Source organism: Brachypodium distachyon, chromosome 4, assembly GCF_000005505.3.
Source record: "Brachypodium distachyon strain Bd21 chromosome 4, Brachypodium_distachyon_v3.0, whole genome shotgun sequence".
Classification (NCBI taxonomy): domain Eukaryota; kingdom Viridiplantae; phylum Streptophyta; class Magnoliopsida; order Poales; family Poaceae; genus Brachypodium; species Brachypodium distachyon.
In genome coordinates, this window is record NC_016134.3 from 37,205,231 (window position 1) to 37,224,245 (window position 19,015).

General features: G+C 48.1%; 3 protein-coding genes across 3 annotated transcripts; all 3 read right to left on the reverse strand.

Annotated features, from left to right (window-relative positions):
• Nucleotides 1-4,568: 4,568 nt before the first annotated feature.
• Nucleotides 4,569-7,661, reverse strand: LOC100846534 (solute carrier family 25 member 44). Its single transcript, XM_003576533.3, has 2 exons — nucleotides 7,542-7,661; nucleotides 4,569-6,076 (listed from the first exon to the last, which is right to left on the reverse strand). The coding sequence occupies exons 1-2, from the start codon at nucleotides 7,659-7,661 to the stop codon at nucleotides 4,856-4,858; spliced, it is 1,341 nt and encodes a 446-aa protein (XP_003576581.1). The 3' UTR covers nucleotides 4,569-4,855.
• Nucleotides 7,662-11,942: 4,281 nt separating this feature from the next.
• On the reverse strand, nucleotides 11,943-13,248 carry LOC100846845. Its single transcript, XM_003576534.4, has one exon. It carries the CDS (start codon nucleotides 13,049-13,051, stop codon nucleotides 12,083-12,085), a length of 969 nt encoding a protein of 322 aa, XP_003576582.1. The 5' UTR covers nucleotides 13,052-13,248; the 3' UTR covers nucleotides 11,943-12,082.
• A 2,671-nt stretch (nucleotides 13,249-15,919) lies between these two features.
• LOC100835890 (transmembrane protein 45B-like) lies at nucleotides 15,920-17,412 on the reverse strand. The gene has a single exon (XM_003578148.4). It carries the CDS (start codon nucleotides 17,222-17,224, stop codon nucleotides 16,253-16,255), a length of 972 nt encoding a protein of 323 aa, XP_003578196.1. The 5' UTR covers nucleotides 17,225-17,412; the 3' UTR covers nucleotides 15,920-16,252.
• Between the last annotated feature and the right edge of the window lie 1,603 nt (nucleotides 17,413-19,015).

Below are 19,015 nucleotides of genomic sequence, written 5' to 3' on the forward strand. Positions count from 1 at the left end.
GCCGGAGAGCCACCACCACAATGACTCTGACCTCAAGAGGAGGAACTGAGGACTCCCTGCAAAGAAAGGACCGCGAGTTTATTTGGGAGGTTGCCGTCGTCCATCTCCATAGCAGCCGACCTCCGGCCACCACAGGGATATCCGCCACCAAACGCCGCCGATCGCTACTCGCACGCGGTCCCAGACTACCTCCTAACGGCATAGCACCACACCCCGGCATTAAGCCGAACATCCCAGAGGGAAACCTAACTCCAACGGAGCTCCGGACACCTACCCCATCCCCACCGGCGAAGCCGGTAGTGAGGATCCGGGCTCAGGCCGAGCTCCAGGCGAGATCTAAGATTTTTTCCTGCAAGAACAGTAGAGAAGGGGACAAAGAAGAGAGAGTTAAGCCTACATAACTTTACCCCAACTTTCCAATGACCATAAACAAAGAGATGGACATCGACTGTGTCCATCGACATATTCCTCAGGTGACTCATGTGGCATGTAGTTCATGATCAGATTCAGAAACTAGAGATGGACATAAATGACATGGAATCAGCTTGGTGCATGCTGGAGTGGGTGGAATGGAATGGTGATGTGCATGCCATGTTTGGACTGAAGCAGAGCAGTAAACAAGCAGAATGAACTGCACCGCAGCGTTGAAATTGTTTCTGTCATGCATATATACTAGAAGGGTACACGCGCGTTGCTGCGCCGTACTGGATGCTTTTCTATATTTGTCGTTCATATTATCTCTATTTTATGTGATTGTTTTAATGTAATTTTTTGATGTTTTACCATGATTAGCAAGTTCACTTTTATCGTGTGCAACATCAAAAGCTACCAATAGAATAACACAAACAGAAGGGGCAAATAAAATATTACTCGTATCATTGAAAGAAACCCAAATGGAGTTGAGTAGAACCGTCACCCCACATATGTTCAGTACTAACTTACATGTATAGTCACTAAAATCAATCTCTTCCTGTTCAGTACTAACTTACATGTAGTGGTTAAAAAAAAACTTACATGTATAGTCACTGAAATCAATCTCTCCCTCTCATGTATCTATGTGCTCTATAATCCTTTGACAACGAAGTCACGCCAACCAAGAGTCTCTTGGATAACCACACAAACACAGTTAAATAATAGCAACATATGAGAACAAATACATGCATGCCAATCTAATTAGAATAAAAGACCATATCAGTTATAGCAGAAGCCTCTGGCTTTGAACCATAAACAGTGGTCGATTGCAACGTCCATACACCCTGTAGAGTCGAAGGTCTTTAAGACGAATATAACACAACACTCCAACTTCAGTGTTTACATCAATCTGAAAATTGATAGCATTTTCAACGGATAGAGAAGCAAACATCAGATATGAACATATAACTCATGACAGCTTATACACAAAGGCTAAAACACAATCTTTTGGACATCAATCCGAAAATTGATAGCAAATTGATAGCATTTTCAACGGATAGAGAAGCAAACATCATATATGAACATATAACTCATGACAGCTTATACACAAAGGCTAAAACACAATCTTCTGGACATCAATCTGAAAATTAATAGCATTTTCAGCGAATAGAGAAGCAAACATCAGATAGGAACATGTAACTCATGACAACTTATACACAAAGGCTAAAACACAATCTTCTGGACATCAATCTAAAAATTAATAGCATTTGCAGCGGATAGAGAAGCAAACATCAGATAGGAACAGATAACTCATGACAACTTATACACAAAAGGCTAAAACACAATCTTCTGGACAAAGAAAAAGGTAATGCCAAAGAATATATCCTAGCATGCCAAAAGAAATCAACAAATTGTTGATTCTTCCGTGTGGTAATGCCAAAGAACATATCCTAGCATGCTAAAAAAAATCAACAAATTGTTGATTCTTCCACAGAATCAACAGGTCTTGTACTTAATTTAATTGGATTTGTTCTTAAGTGCACCCGCTTCTCCATGAGCACACCTCCTCCTGCAGAGCTTCGAGCTCTAGGGCCCAAGACCGGGTGAGTTCTTGTCTCCACAAGGCTCTGCCTGTCATTTTCTTGCTCATGTAGCTCTGCTACTTCTTGTTTCCATTTCTTTCAAAAAACCGAATCAATATAGGTACGAGCAAAAAAGAGAGAATAAAATGCATTATCATGTCTACTTATAATGCAGATGTGGGAATACCATGAATCAATTCTGACATGAACCAGATAACTAATGTTGAAAAGTATGCTAAGTTTCCCTAAAAAAATATGTTAAGGAATAGAGGCTATGTATATAAAACTAAGATAAAAATAATAATTAGGCTTCCAAATTAGATAAGGACTAATCCGTTCAATGTGTCAGTATTATCCTATCTGCTTATAATACAGATGTGAGAAATAATTAATCGAACATCAAACATATGGGCATATGGGTGTAACATCTGATAGGTTTAGGACAACAGAGGGGGGCTTGTTCCCTTTCTTATGGATCCAAGGCATCAGCAGAAGGAATGAGATGAACCAAACCTCCCGATTTTTCAACTTCAATCCCATATCCATAGGTTTTTCCTGAAGCACCTTTATCTCCAAACTTAAAAAACTGATTTCTAACTACTAGAGAAGTAACAAGACCTGCAATATGATTTAGTACAATGAAGTTAACTGGTTAACACAGATTGTTGGCCATGAAGTTCTAACTAAATGATAAATACGGAATGACCAATAACTCTAAAAATATAGAGCCACTTAAATATAGTCATCGAAATTGTAGCATGGAACGCATTAATAAAAAGTAAAACACTTGAATTAAGCATATATACAGTACACAGAACTTCAAACTTCCAAGCCATTCATGTTAAGCTTGTACCGTTGACGCCTTGCATGAAAATGGTAGCACATATATATGTAAGGTAATTGGTAAATTTGTCCTCATAGTTGGAGAGAGAGAGTGTTGTGATTGTGAAACATCATCTACCGAAGAATTTTGTCTTTCCTGCTATAGACAATATAAAGGGCGATGTATTTAATACTCAATCTCTATTGGCTAGGTGGTGCGCAAGATACTTACATCACCTAGACATATTTCTTCAACTGTCTGATGCTTCGAGCTTTTTTGTATGCTCCTGAACTTCTATTTGCAATATCTTTCTTCCATCATGGTTCTATGAGTTGCAATATGGGCAACAATGTGAGCAACAATATAAAAAGCAAATATGAGCATAAACTTAATAATATATAGACAATATAAAGAGCAACAATATGATCAGAAACTTAATAATCTACTAAATTCAAAATTAACCTTGCATTGAGGAGGTGTAATGGAACTAGAAACCACAGGAAGTTTTCCATAGACAGAGCAAACAATCTTTCAGACATAAAGCACTGCATATGTACTCACGCAATCTCTTATGCCAGTTAAATAATCACATATATACAAGAACAAAGTACACTACACCTATTCTAGAAAAAATAAAAGAGCTCTGCCCCATGGTAATCTTTTGCGCACATTTCATCAAACATCTTGCGGGACACGAAACTATCACATATAGGCAGCAACAAAGAGATTAGCCACTTTAATCCTCTGCTCCTTCTCCTATACTTGGACAAGCTAGAGATGAGTATGATGGCATGAAAACTTATTAACATGATGAGATACTGGGAATTGTTTGATTGTTCATAAGACATTCCAGCTACACAAATAGCACTCTAAATACCAATGGCCACAAGCATAACCAACCTCAATCATCGCAGCAAATTTTTACCTAGGAAGTACTGAGGTTTGGGCCTGAAATTGGTTGGTTTCCTTAATCAGAGTACTCGGAGGAAGCGGAAAACCAACAAGCGCCTGACCATGCCGAATAACTCCACCGAGGAGGATCACATGCAGCAGGCGACCACAGGGCCGCTCCCTTGCTGAGTACTTACTGATGAACTCTTGGAACGTGGTGGTCCTGAGTTGGGGTGATTGCCGATGGTGACTCGCCGGATATCACCGCATCAGGCGGCCGCTGTAACCCCAACCGCCACCAAATTTGTCAACGCCTGAACACCCCGGCCGGAACCGCCACGAGATCAGCCACCGATTGAACAGGACCTTCGGACAGATACAACAGCAGCGCCAGCCACAAACAGCACCCGCCGAAGAAACCACCGCCGTCATAAAAAATGCTACGCCTTTCCTCAAAATAAAAAACGCTACGCAGGCAAACCCTTGCTCCCAGAGAAAAGCTTTTATAGGCCGAGATTCAGTCGGTGATAAGAACGAAGGGAGGAAGAGGAAGCAAAATCGGACTAGGATGGAAGATTGTGGAAGACGGAATCGTGTCAGGATCGATGGAAGATTGTAGAAGATGGAGGTCGGTGGAAGAAAGAAAAACAAGCCGTCACCGTGACTCCGTGAGGCACAACTGTAGCGTGAAAGCGACTCGTGGTTTGTTCCTAGGACGAAGAATTCACCGGCTTTAGGAGATGTATCTCATTAAAACACCTTCACTACCATTTAAGAGCAGGGTAACATGTATTCAAATAAATTAACTCCACCAAACGTCGTCCTTCAGAGATTTGCTAATGGTTCATTAGGATGGAACATAACAGAAAGAGTATAGTTGTTAGCAATGACCATGAAAAGACCATCTGGCTTGTTCTAAGCACAAAGAGTGAATTTCCTTGCAAAGGCTCGGAACTTGAAATATGTGATTAAACAGCACACGCCATAAGTCAAGTGGATTGTATTGAAGGAACAAACGACGACTATCTACAAACACTCATCACCATTTCTCCTTTTAAGACCTGAAAGATCAGATAAGCTGTGGAAAGGGACGAAAGAAACAAAGCAAAAGCACCTAATTTGCATTATCTATACTTGCCATCAGAAGTCAGGGCACGCCACCGTCCTGCCCCTTGGCGGAGAGTCGCTTGAGGAACTCGTACGTGGTGATCATGGTGGTGGCAGACAAGGACATGGACGCCCACCTCGGGCCAAGCCCCCTGTAACACGCGCCCCACCCGCCTTCCTTGATCAGCCTCCGTACCGTCCGCCCCACGGTGACCGGCTCACCGTCGCCGTCCATGACCTGCATCCTGGTCTTGATGGTGTCCAGCGGCATGGTCACAAGCGCCGCGGCACCGCCCGCCACCGCGGCACTCGTGCCCTGCACCAGCATAAGAGTCTTACAATTCGGCTGCACTGAGGTGTCTCCGTCGACGCCATCGATTTGGTGCACACCAACACCATACTGGCACAGGTAGCAGCCGATCCCACTCCAGATTATCTTCTGCGATAGTGAGTAAGTAGCCCACCACACGGCATTGGAGGGTGCGTAGGTGAGGATAGACATGCCGAAGCCACGGTACAGGCCGCGGAGACCGTCGGAGGCTACGATCTTGCGGAAGGCGTCAAGGCCGCCGCGGTAGCGGGAGTTCGGGCACGCGTTACCCTGCACCATGAGGCGCTGGCTGATGACGTCGACGGGGGTCCACACGACCTGCGCGGCGATGGCAGCGGTGAGTCCCGCGGCGGCGCCTGCAGCCGCAGACGCGGCAGGCTCCGGAGCGCCGAGGCTGAGCGCGGCCGGGCCGACGGCGGAGCGCGTGGCCTCGAGGGCCCCCATGTAGAGCGCTCGCGCGGGCACGGTTCCGGCGAGGGAGGTCGCGAAGCCACGGTAGAAGGCGAGGGGCCCCTCCCGCCGCAGGATTGTGGTGGCCGCGGCAGCTGCGGAGGGCGGGAGCCCTGCCCCCGCGGCGTGCGCCGGGGGCGGTTCCGGCGCAACCTGCAGGCGCGTCTTGAGGACGACGGCGGGGTAGAGCGCGGCGGAGACGGCGGAGAAGAGCCCCGCGCCGAGGAAGAAGAAGCGCGATTTGTCGAGCCGGTCCCAGTTGATGTCCGCCGGGAGCTGTAGCTCCTGAGAGCTCCCAGCCTGCTCCGCCGCCGCGTCCGGCGGCGGCGGAGGCGCCTGCCGGCGATCTATGGCCTCTCCTCCATGCCGGCTCGCCGGAGACAGCAGTCGGTCACTCTTAACGTTGCTTTCCTGCACGCGTACTGGGGAGGCGTGCGCGGCTGGGGGAACCCGAATGCCCTCGGTGAACGGCGGCGGCGGCTAGGGTTTTTGGTGGCTGGGTAAGGAGAGCAAAGCAAGCGGTGGGAAGAAGGAGCGAAGTGTGTGGAACGGCGTCAGACGTGGCGTGCTCGGATTAATGGCCTGGACTTCGGAATCCACAAGAGACTGTTGCTGCGATTCGTGCCCGGGCGTGACGGGCTGCCCGGGACTGATGCGGAAGGCGCGTGGCAGACAATTCATGCCCAACCGCAGCCGGATGCGCGATATCTGAGAAGGCATTTTTTGCTGATATATTTTTCTCCAGATGGAGGCAAAAGTTTTGCCTTATCTCAAGTAGTTCCACCAAGCTCGAAAAGGGGAAGGAAAAAAAAGTAATCCCTCCGTACATAAATAAATGTATTTTTAGGTTTGTTCTAAATCAAATTTTTCCATGTTCCACCAACTTTGTTAAAACTAGCATGGTGGCCTAGACCTCATGAGCATTTTTGTATTTTTTTTTTAATGCTTGCTGATGACGTTTCTTTTTCTTTGTATCATTTTTTATTCCCTGCCATATTGATATACTCTCTCTGATCGGGTTTATAAGACCCGCACGGGATTTAATACGGAACTTTGGCGAAACATTACTCTGTAATACGACGTTGTTGTGGCACAAAAAATATATCGTTGTATTCCTATTGAGAAACTAAGTATGACATGTATATACATATTTTTTTTATAATTGTTCGTTAAAGTTTGGCACAAAATTCGATGCAGCCCTTATAAATCTGGATGGAGGGAGTTTCACTGATATTGGATTTTGTTTGATACCTATCTATTAGTCGTACTTTTAATTTTAAAATCGAAGACATGAGATTTGCATATCTAAGTGCTTCCGTAGTGTGCCGAAAGCCAAATTTGACACATAGATCCAATTTTTCACTCATGGTAAATTTTAGTTTTCTTGCGGTGTACATGATGCTAAATTTGCACGTAGATGGGACCCATAAAAGAATGAATAAATTACTTATTTCTCTTATCTCTTTTTCTTTTCCAACCTCACTTATCCATCAAAACCCCAACTCCGCCAGTGCCCCACCGCACCACCTCTGCTCATGCCCTGCACCTCCTCCGCTCCTCTGCCACGCGCCCTCTGCACCACCTCCGCCCCTCCTGCGCATGCATTGCATCGCCTCCGCCAGCGCCCCTACGACGTGCGCGCCCAACTGCGCCTCCGCCCCTCCGCGCGCACCCCTGCACTACCTTCCCCTGTGCCCAGCGCCACTGTGGAGGTTCTAAGGGATATACTCCCTCCGTCCTGAAATAAGTGACGTGGATTGATTTTGTAGTTATGTCCCTAAATTGTGAAATTCCTCCCATGAGCCTCTCATTCCCCAAATCCCATAGGCGGCCAGGCCACAGACGCCGCAGTACTCCCACCCTTGATTGTCGCTTTGTTGCTTCTCTACTTGGCACCTCCCGTCACTGCTTCCTGCTCTTTGTATGGTGCACCAGCTCCACCAGCCGTATCGGATATCCGCCTCCTCGTATCACCGTCGGCGGTGTCCGTTGGCGCCCTGCCGCCGCCGGTCTCTTCTTTCTCTGATGGTGAGTCTTCTTGTATTCTTGTGATGTTGTCTTCCATGTCCCTGTCTTCTTCTTCATTCAGGTCTTAGAGATTTCATGGCCAGCGGCAGTACCTACCCTAGGTCGAGCAGGCATTATCTTCAAGCTGGAATGGAGCAACAATGGTTGCCAAAATTTATGAGTAAGGAGCGGCCAGTGAAATTTAGCTGAACTTAACATCAAACAAACGATTTGTAGGACTCGTAGAACTCATATCTAACGGATGGAAATAATTGGGTGATGTGAGGCAATGTAGAGCTTCCCCTCGGTACCCTCCTATTACTTTTAGTATGTAATAGGATAGTAACAAAACATATGACATCAAACCGGTACGGTATATTAGTATATTATGAAACTACATTTCAAAATGGATCTAATGATATTAATTTAGAATCATAAATGTTGTTAGGTTTTCCAATAAAATCAGTCAAACTTTAATATCTTTGACTTAGGACAAATCTAGAAGTACCCTTATCTTCCGGCATAATAACAATCATATATTTACCGTCCGAGAGCGCCCAATTGCAAGCTTCATTCTTGATCTTGTAGAAGATAATAGGCGGCGTAATTGAGGTCTTACGGAAGACCTTTCCGTTTCTTTCGTTCCAAAGCTCCCATGTGACTAACATGACGATATGTGCAATAGTTTTCTTTCTCATGCCAACTCCTAAGATGTGATGTTGGAAGCCCACCACACTCCCGCACCAAGTGGGTGTCTTGATACGAAATTGGGTTGAGCTCGGCTGCCCAACCAATCCTTTTTTTTGCAGATATATACGAGTCAGCCGCCTCGACAACTGAATTCACCAGGCGTCAGCGCCTCCACTGAACCAGAGCAATTTTTATTGTTTTAAATATAATATTGCAGGTTGATTTGGACTGTTTTAGACGAATTTGTTTCCGCAACTCAACTTCTTATAATGCCAGTATTATTACCTCTTCTAAAAGTGAGGGTGTAATGCTCATTTAATTCTACTTAGTAGTACACGTACGGTTAGGACCCTCGTGAGTCGTGACCCCACTCTGAATTTATGATATGGCAAATGCTATTTCAAACAGAAACAAGATTTATTTATTTATTTCCTCAGGTAAAACCACATCACATCGCACCACCATCTGCCGTCGGCCGAACAGACTGTAGCCTTTTAACAAAGAAAACTGCATATGCATTTGCTAGTGTTATACGATGGGCAATCGCCGATGACTCCCTTGATTTCCGGGTATTCCACATGTACAACTCCACGCAGAGGGCGCCACAACGGTCCCGCTCGCAGAGGCGCCCGTGCGGCATGGTGAGGGCGATCTCGTTGCCGCAGGGGAACCTAATCGGCCGGGAGCCCGGGACACCGCAAGTGCCGTAGCCACTTCACGACTCGTGGCACAAGAGACTGTCCACGTGTGAGGGAGAGAGACATGTCGCATATAAGCATGCGAAAACAAGCAGGAGTAAATTAAATTAAATTACGGTAATGTTTATATTAGAGCAAAACCTAAGGAGAGAACGAGGAGAACGCAGAAACCAAGAGACGCCGTTCTGTTCGCCATGCCACGTACGTGGTTCTGCGATCAATCGGGACTTGATGATTCTGTTGTGGTATCTGGTTCTTCTGTGCCAGATTGCGCCTTTGAGTAAGAAGATGCAATGTTCCACGGTATATCTCTATGTTGTTTAAATAGAAGCGGCAGCCGACCGATGGGAGGTCAAGCATACGCTGATTATGGTAAGCATTCAACCAGCGCAGTTATCCTTCCGTACTAAACTTTTCCCTTAATTATTTGTATCTTCCCCTATCAAGAACATATTATTTGTATCTTCTGAAAATTAAATCCTGCACAAGACTCGGAAGAAGGTAAAGTCAATCCATATACTACTAATCAAACCTTGAACGTTTGGAAGATTATGCCTATGTGATCTCTAACTCCGTCACTTTTTTAAAACTTAGAGCAAGTCCAAGAGACTACTCAAATGACATCTTATAGTTGTATTTGGAGCTTTTCAGCAAAAATGGCTCTCCAGCAGAACCCCCATCCAACACCCCAAACTTAGGCAGTCCCCAAATCCCCATCGGAAGCCCCAGAATCATCCGCCGGATCGGGAGTCCCCATCAGGGAGGGAATGGAATCCTCATATGGAGATTTAGGGACTCACATTTACGTAATCTCTTGGACTTGCTCTTACCTCCAAAACACCCGTTGTAAAAAGGTTAACGGGGTAGGAAGTTCACTTCCTTATATAACCTACACTTGGTAGTACCTTGTTTTTTTTTTGACAGAACTTGGTAGTACCTTGTAACATTCTTTCCCATTTATTGAGAGGTGATGTGTCCAGTGGCGCGCACAATATTAACAGTTGTAGTTCATGCACCTTCAATATATCATACACCCAACAACATCGCACTTGGTTACTACAGTAGCCAATGTTTCAAATACTTATGGGGATATTTTGTCACGATTGAAATGCCTGTAAATCCCTGATTTTCAAACAAATTGGATAGAAATGGTGAATTTAAACCAAAACTTTAATTCAGATTGAGGCCACCGGCCGGATCAAAGTAAGCTAGCAGTATGTTGAGGGACCACGTTGGAGGGCAGTGAAAACCACACGAGAATCATGTTTAAAAGTTTCCGAGTTTTTTAAAAATAATATATTGGAGGGATGATATTGTGTCAAAAAATTAAAGGTCAGATTCAAATTGTTTTCAATTATATGAAAAGAATAAATAGCAATGGGCAGTAGTAAACAGTAATGCAAATATTTATTGTTGAGTTTGAACTTAAAATTTACTTGTTTAATATCACCCTCCCAACATGCCTATCACAATACGAGGACAGTTTCTTTTGAAGGAAGGATGGTATATGAAGATCACTCTTGAGCTAGCTATACATAAAGGTAACAACCTTGTTTCGGATTCGATTTGGACTGCTAAGTGTCTGAAATTTTTAAATATAATGGTTTCCTCATGCCAACTGTGAATCAAGCAAGAAAGGACTTTTTGGAAAGATAATTGTATGCTCAGTCCAATGGTATGCTCTTGGACTCTTATTCGGCACATACTCACCCCAATATCCGAAAGAAGTCGGCAGATGCATGTGTTAGTTTACAAAATAGGTTTCTGTTACTTAGAAAAGTTTGAGCTGAGTTTATTTTTGACCCTAACACCATGCTGGACGTCCCTAGGCCTTTCTATTGGCTCTTAGCCACGGAATACTTTATCCACAAGAATTAAAACATTTTTTTGACTGGAAACTGTAGGTAAACCCGTACAGCAATTTTATTAAAACCAACACAATTACAAAAGAACTGTATAAACTAACTAAAGCTACCTAACGAAACATAGCTATTGTCTTTTCTTTCGTATCACCGTTGATGCAAGTACAACTGAGAGACGATTAGGTGTTCATTGTTATTTCTGCAATTCAAGATCACCATTCCGCTGGAAATTGGGGGACTTGGCATCCTCAAATGGCGTTGCGGCGATCATCCGTCGGTGCGACCTCGCCTCTGCGGCTCCGCCTGCCGCCGCCACCCCCACCCCAAGCGACCTCGCCAACCGCCCCCAAGCCGCTACGGCTCCTCAGTGTCACCGTGGCCGCCAACTACTTGACACCCCAATCTGCCGCCAGCCCCAAGCGGCGAGCCACCTCGCCTCCTGCCGCCATGGAGAAGAGCGGCTCCTCGCCAACACAGCCGGCTCCTCCTCTACCTCCGCCTCTCGCACGCGCAGAAGAACATGGGCTCTTTTCAGGCCCTCCAGGCTAACCGGGCCCATGCCGGCCCAGTGGGGCTCGTGTCCCGTGCCTCGGGCGTGGTTTGGCCAGACGGGCTCGAGCCGTGCCAAGCACGTTTAGATGTGGGCCGTGCTGGACCTGGGCCGGCCCGTGTTGGCCAGCTATAGTCCGGACACGCCGAGGTCGGGAAGAAAATGGGATCGTTTGTGCGTCTACATTTTCGCATGCAACGATGCACGAATGCTAGCTAGGCACACGTATGAGTGTGCCGTTGCCGTTACACACTCAACTCAACATCATAAAACGTGCTTACCTTGGGAGTAAGGTTACCTTTCACCGAACAGTAGAACACACACTTATATAGGGGCCCGCCGGCCCGGGCAGAGATGTCTAGCGAGAGGCTACTCGCTCCATTTTGCTTCTTCTTTAATCAATAAATAAAAATATTAGCTACTCGTATATATGTTTCTGGGTTATGTTTCTAGCTTCTGAAAAATTATCATGTTTTGTGTGCAATGCTGACGGAATAAAAGTGAGGTGGGAAAACTCCATGGTTCTTCAAACAAACAAATTAAGCAGGCCCGTAAGAACCGATCGATTCATGAATATATACTGTATATGTTCGAGCAAGCATTGTACACTGCATCTGCAGGACTGTATGCTCGCTAGTACTCCGTACCATGCATGCACTTGACATTTGAGAGCACTAATTTACACCTCAATCTCCAATGACGCGAAGTCGCCATGCACGTCGCCGCCGCCGTCGCGCGGCGCTCCACACTTGCGCGCCTCCTCCACGTGACCTTCCTCCTCGCCGCCGGCTACCGTCGGGAGCCGCGCGTACGCTTGGTGGGCAGGGTACCTGCTGCAGACGTACAAATACATAGCAAGGACGAACACCGTCAGGAAGGACAGGTACCAACCAAACTGCAGGTTGACGAGCGCCTTGGCCCGGCGAAGGCTGGCCTCGCCGCGGCAGCGCACCGTGTCGCGGCCGTCCACCCGCACCAGGTAGCACCCCTTGGGCACCAGCGCCGGGACCCACACCATGGCCCCGATGACCGCGAGCCAGACCCCGTGGAACATGACGCACGCCGACCGGGCGACGCTCACGGCGAAGCTCCTGGGGAACCCGATCCCGAGGAGCGACGTGGCGAGGCACGCGGCCACGACGGCCTGGAGGCACCAGTGGAACTGCCCCTCGACGCCCGCGTGATTCGTGGAGTGGAAGTGGAAGACGAGCAGCTCCTGCGCGAAGACGACGGACGCCAGGAGCAGGCAGAGCGCGCGGGCGCCCGGGGCCGGGCGCCCCCGGGAGGAGCGGCGGCGGTCGAGGTGGACGGCGGCGCCGGCGTAGACGACGAGCGAAAGGCAGATGATGGCGTGCTCGTGGTTGTGGAGGCGGTCCGCGGGGATGGAGCCGTCGGCGTCGAAGGGGAGGAAGGTGGAGTGGTCGACGAACATCTCCATGGCGAACTCGAGGGCGCTGCCGGCGATGACGAGGGCCGGCTCCAGGTAGCGCCAGCGCGCGCGCGGCACGGGGAACCAGACGGGCGCCACGTACGAGTCCGGGCGCAGGGAGAAGAGCCGGATGTGGTTGAACAGGTGCCACAGGCCCACGGCGAAGAAGCCCGTGCCCGGCAGGATGTGCCCGATGCTGCTGCGCGACGTGCCGCCCATGGCTGCAGCCGCCAGCCGGCTGGCCGTTTCGATCGACCGGTTGCGTGGTGTTTCTCTGTCTGACTAGCTAGTTTTCTTTCCCTTGTTTCGCTTGGGGCGCTCGCGACATTGAGCCTTGTATGAAAAAGGGGGCAGCGTGTAGCACGTAGGAAGGTGCAGCTAGCTGAGGACTGGGTGGGCTGTGTTTATTGCTGCAGGAGGGCTCGTCCTCTTTTTTGGTGGACAGAGGGAAGGAAGGAGTTGCTTCTACGTCATTACACATGTGTGAAGTGTGTTCCGGGGTACTGTTCATTCGGCAAGCTAGATAGACTATGATTTTTTTTTAATTTAGAGAAGGCCGAAATATGCCTTCTAAGAAAAGGCTGCATGCATGTTTATCGCTATATAAATTTATAGTTCCGGGGTACTGTTCATTGGGCAAGCTAGTTTGTTCGCTGGCCCGTTTTCCGTGGGAAGTTATGATGTGTGCTTTTGGCCTTTCCATACTTCCCAGAAAGATGGATGAGCTGATGGGGAGTTGGCTTTCCTCCTTTCCCTCTGGTCAGAGTCATTTGGTCGCTGACAAGAAATGATGCATGTTTCAAGCATAAATTCCATGATGATCACTCCTCTGTTGTTTTTGCATTATGTAACTATATCATTTCTTGGGCTCGACTTCAGAAAGAAGCAAATCAAAGCAAGCTAGAGAAGGCAGCTCCGATGCTTAAGGTGGTGATCTCTAAAGCTTTCTCAAGAAGACTGGGATGGGCTCCAATGACGCAACGACTGACGTTCCGTTAGCTTCTTTTGTGTTTTGTGGGCTTTTTCCTCTGTTTTGGGATTTGTTTTTTCCCGCCTGCTGTATGCCTGTTGTGATTACCAGCGGCATTGTTGTAGGGTGTGGCGTTTTTTATTTTCTGTTACTTTCAGCTGAACTGTTGTTTCAAACTTGGCGGTTTCTTTAATGGAAATCGGTGGGGAGAGCCCACTGTTTCAAAAATTCGGCAAGCTAGTTAGACTTGTTTTAATTTCTTGCTAATTCTTATTTGTCTAAAGAAAATGTAATTTAATCGTTCCTAAGTATAAGAATTCCTAACTTACGTAAGTCAAACTTTTTGAAGTCTGGCTAAGTATACAAAAAAGTACTAACATTTACGATACCAGATAAGTATACCACAAAAATATACATCATGTGGATTTAATCAAACTAATTTCGAGTTGTAGATGTTGGTAGATAAATTTATTCAAAGTTTAGGAAGTTTAAGACAAAGATAAAAATTTCCATATTTAGAAACAGAGAGAGAGAGAGTAAATTGGTATATTATTGACAATAAAATTTAGTCTTAGAAAAGTACATTTTTTGTTAAAAGTTATCGTGGTTTTAGTATCTTATTCTTATAGAGGTCTTGGTTGGTCATCATCCATCCGTTCGTATATATTGCTAGGGAATAAATGTAATTGCACCCGTTCAATATGGTAGATACATGTATCATATATGGTCTTTTAACTAAATTTGACTAGATTGACTAATCATGTTTATTCCCTAAAATATCTAATCATGTTTAGCAAAGCCCAGCAGCAGCCCAACCTACCGTGTAAGGAAAGGAAAATAGGGGACTAACCATTTTGCCAAAAAGTTGGTAGGTGCAATGGCATAATCCAAAAAACTCTAACTTTGGTCGTGCTTTCTTTTGGTCATGCCAAAAGAAGAATTGGCTGGGCTGGTTGCGGGCTAAAGGTAATAATAGACAACTATTGGGCCAGCCCACTCAGGAGAGGATCGTGCGGACGTGGACTGGCTTCGTAAAACCTGGATAAAGCGTCCGACCAATGCCCGTTTCGTTCGATGGGCTGGTAGCTGGCTCGGAAAAATACTTCTTGCCTTGACTATGTATACTCCCTCGGTCAAATATGAAGTAATTCTCTATTACATGTATCTAGACGTATTTAGTATGTAGATGCGTCTATATTTAGACAATTTTAAATCACGGAGGGAGTAGCTGACCGCATATTTGTCATTCTTTGACCATTATTTTTCTTGGGCCTATGTTTCCATTATCTGCCGTTTCCTGTTGGAACTGGAGAACAGCCCCCGCATCGCTCAGCTTAGGGCAATACTGCTTAGGGCGACACGGGCGGCGACTACCACCGCCCCCATCCTCTCCTCCGCCTCGCCGCCGCCAGCAGGTGCCGCCTGGGCAAAGCCCACGCGGTCATGGCGGCGGCAGGGCCATGGTTTCTCGGCAGTGGACGTTTTAGGGCTCTCGCGGCAGCACGAGCGCCCTTAGGGCTCGCGGCAGAGGCGGCAGTTTCCTTCCCGCGGCGGAAGACCGAGTTTCGTCCAGCGGCAGGCGGCACACTTGCGGCTGCGCCCCATGGCGCCCAACAGCTGCGCCGGCCAGATCCGGCTCGGCGTGGCCAGATCTGAGCGTTCGCGGCGTGGACCTGGCCCTTCGGGCGCTGGCTCGGCCAGATCTGGCCATTGCCTGTGGTGGCTCGGCCAGATCTGGCGCGGCTTGGTCAGTTCCGGCGGCGGGCCGGTTGGTTTACTGTCCATCGACCGACCTGCTGTTTTCTGGAAGCAGCAACTTCCTCGTTGTCATATCCGTCTTGTGCTACAGTGCTAAGAATGCACGGTAACATAAAAGCTTGTACGCGTGATATTCTCTTTCCCCCAAACACAACAGTTATCGGCACGCCAAACAAATTATACAGGGTGACCCTACATTCTTACTGTCTTGCACGCAAAAGTAACCAAATGTTTATCGTTATCGTGCCCTTCGCTTGCTCGCCGTCTCGCCGATGCGATAAATCGACTGATGATTGGCCTTCTAGCCACAGATTAATTAAAATGCACCTGAACATTGCTTGGGTGTACGGAGTAATACAAGACTTGAACATTTTATTTTATTTCATTTCTGCACTCGCTATCAAAGAGGGTTTATCCTGGAGAAATGTGCCAAGCGAACAGGAACAAATCGACGGATGACGTGTGTATATCAGCTAGTATGTGTCTAGTAACACCATTGATTGGCTGACACCCTTAAGTAATGAGGGTAATAAACAAATTAAAGTGACCAAACACGAACTGTACCCGCACTTACGGGTCAGGTCACTCAACATGCCAATTGTACGGAGTAATAAAATTTACAGTACACCAGTTGTCCTATATACATTGTACAGTACAGTACACAACTATCCTGATCTGATTTCCTCGTAATTTTACCTCTCAATCTCGATCGGCTTTGTGATACTAACCACGTGCCCGAAGCTATGCTTGGCAGACTCGACGTCGTCCTCGTCGTCGTCTTGATCGTCTCCGATGCTGAACCGACCACCGTCTCCGTCTCCCTCCGCGTGGTTTCCCTTCACCAGCGGCAAGTACCGCGGCTCCTCGGAGTACATCTTGCCGAGCCAGAGGTAGAACACGACGACGAACAGCACGGTTGCCGTCAGGTACCAGCTGAACTGCAGGTTCACCAGCGACTTGGCTCGCTCGAGCGCCTCGCCGTCGCGGCACCGGACCACGTCGTGCCCGTCCTCGCGGTTCAGGAAGCAGCCCTTGGGCACGAGCGCGGGCGTCCAGAGCATGACGCCCGTGACGACGAACCAGACGCCCTGGAACACGAGGCTGGCCGACCGCGTCAGGCTCACGGCGATGCTCCGGGGGCAAGGGATCCCCAGCAGCGTGGTGAGCAGGGTCACGGCGACGACGGTCTGCAGCAGCCAGTGGAACTGGCCCTCCACGCCCATGTGGTCCGCCGAGTGGAGGTGGAAGACGAGCAGCTCCTGCGCGAATGCCGCGCCGGCCACGAGCTGCGAGACGGCGTCTCGCATGGGCGGCGCCCTCGGCCTGGCCCTGTCCATGTGGATGGCCACCGCAGCGAAGAGGAGCAGCGCGAGCGAGATGGACGCGTGCTCGAAGTTGTGCAGGTGGTCGGACGGGATGGTGCCGTCGTCGTCGAACGGCTGGTGCTTGGCCGGCCCGATGACGAGCTCCATCAGGATGGACATGGCCGAGCCGGCAATGACGAGGATGAGCTCGAGGTGCCGGACGCCGCGCACCGGGAACCAGACGGGCGCGACGTAGGAGCCGGGCCGCAGCAGGAACAGCCGGATGTGGTTGAACAGCTGCCACAGCCCGATGAGGAGGAAGCCAGCGCCCGGCGCGACGTGCCCGACGAGGGTGCCCATGGCGTCCCGATCCTTTTTGGACTGTGGGGAGAGGAGGGAAAATGTTGGAACAGTCGTGTCGGGAGGATGGTGTTTGAAGTTTGAATGGTTTGATGGGAACGGAGGGATTTATTAAGAGGATTGGATTTGGATAGTGTGTCTCTCGAGAGTTCTGGGGGTTTGGAAGGTTTGAAAAGTTTTCTTGCTTTACACATTGGATCTGGACGAGGTTGTTTCCATGATTCCATCAGCAGTGATGTGTTGAAAGCTCAGGGATGAGGGATAATTTATTTTTCATTTTGCTTTGCTTACTTGGTTTGGCTTCTGATTTGTCATGGATTTCTTATTTGCAGTGTAAAGATAGCTGTCTGTGTGTGTGTGTATAAGGATAACAAGATTATGGCGGGATTTTGTGATGATACTTCATGTCATTTCACTAGTCCTTGGATGAACATTACTAATTCGAAGCAGCTGCCTCCGCGGATGTCACATTGTCCTCCCGGATGAGGTCAGGAGGGTCGTCGTAGCATTCTCTATTTGGAGAGATTGAACGGTCAAACCCTCTCGTGCAAAGTCCAAAGACGTCCTTAATTCCAACTCGGACATTTTAAGTCTTTCTCGAAGCGGTCGTATTGACCGGAGCGCCACTGCTGCACAGCAGCAGATGCACATCCATCGCTCAGAACCGTCCAGGTTGCTTCGGCCGGCCCGTTGCACATTTCTGACCTGCGCGCGGGCGATGGAACTGCCGCAGGCGCAGGCACAGGCACGTACCCTGCCTGTGGCCCCGGCTGCGCTTTTGGTCGGGTCAGTTTCTGTTTCGGCGAGACTTTTTTCCCTCTCCTGGACGGTTACGTGCTGGCTGCGAAATGTGGAGCTGACGGAGAACGCGCGCAGTAAATGATGGACGGCATGTACAACGACTCAACCATGTTAATGTTTCAAAGAAATCAGCGATGTTCTAGAGAGGGCGAACGTCAAAAAGAAAATGAACATCATACAGTATTGAATTGAGCTTTAGATGGACGTGAAACTTTATTTTTTGTAAACTAGCATTGAAACTTTTTGAAGTTCTCATACAGTATTGAATCGAGCTTCAGATGGCGTGAAACGGTGGCTCCTGGCCTTGCAATGGCCGAGCCAAGTTGTTTATAACTGGTACTTTTATTTTTTGTAAGAAGTTCATACTACTTGGTATACTTGCTCTGACTAAGACTCCACCTAAGCGCTGAGGTTAGCTGCCGGCATGCAGCAAGGCGCCAGCATACGCTTCATGTGCGAACTTTCAGGTGGGCAAAGCCGGCCCGGCGAGGTCGAGCCCGGAAAGGGGAACTAGAAGACTGAAGAAACAGACTGGTAGATTGTGCCAAGAAGATGAGTCCAGGTCTACGAAAGGACCAGGAAAATCATTAATAACGAACTAACTAAAAACATCATTTAGCGGTGAGAATAAAAATTACGGCTCAATCTAAAAAAAACAATAAAAAATTACAGTGTGAGATAGGGTCATCGTGGACTAGAGAATGGGCCTAGTCAGTGTAATCTCTCGGGAAGCCTAGATGGGCCTACCGAAAGCCACCTGATCAGCTGGCCCGGCTTAGCGTTCCTCTCAAAAAAGAAAAAAGCTGGCCCGGCTTAGACATAAACATGAAAGAGAAGAATCAAAAGCCCACCGCAACAAACGAGTCCCGTACAGACCGTATACCCGCGCCGTCCGGCGTGTCCCTCGCGGTGCCCGCTGGCGCCAAGCATGCACCGCGGCTGGCCCGTCCGACACGTCGCGGGCGCCCGAGCAGCGGCCTGACGAGGCCT

Bases quoted from the DNA above. Each gene is read 5' to 3' on its own strand.
- LOC100835890 (XM_003578148.4), bottom strand. From the start codon at position 17,224: ATGGGCACCCTCGTCGGGCACGTCGCGCCGGGCGCTGGCTTCCTCCTC.
- LOC100846845 (XM_003576534.4), bottom strand. From the start codon at position 13,051: ATGGGCGGCACGTCGCGCAGCAGCATCGGGCACATCCTGCCGGGCACG.
- LOC100846534 (XM_003576533.3), bottom strand. From the start codon at position 7,661: ATGGAAGACAACATCACAAGAATACAAGAAGACTCACCATCAGAGAAA. The intron at 6,077-7,541 runs GCTGGTGGAGCT...CAAAAACCCTAG, and splicing joins GGAGGCGGATATCCGATACG to CCGCCGCCGCCGTTCACCGA.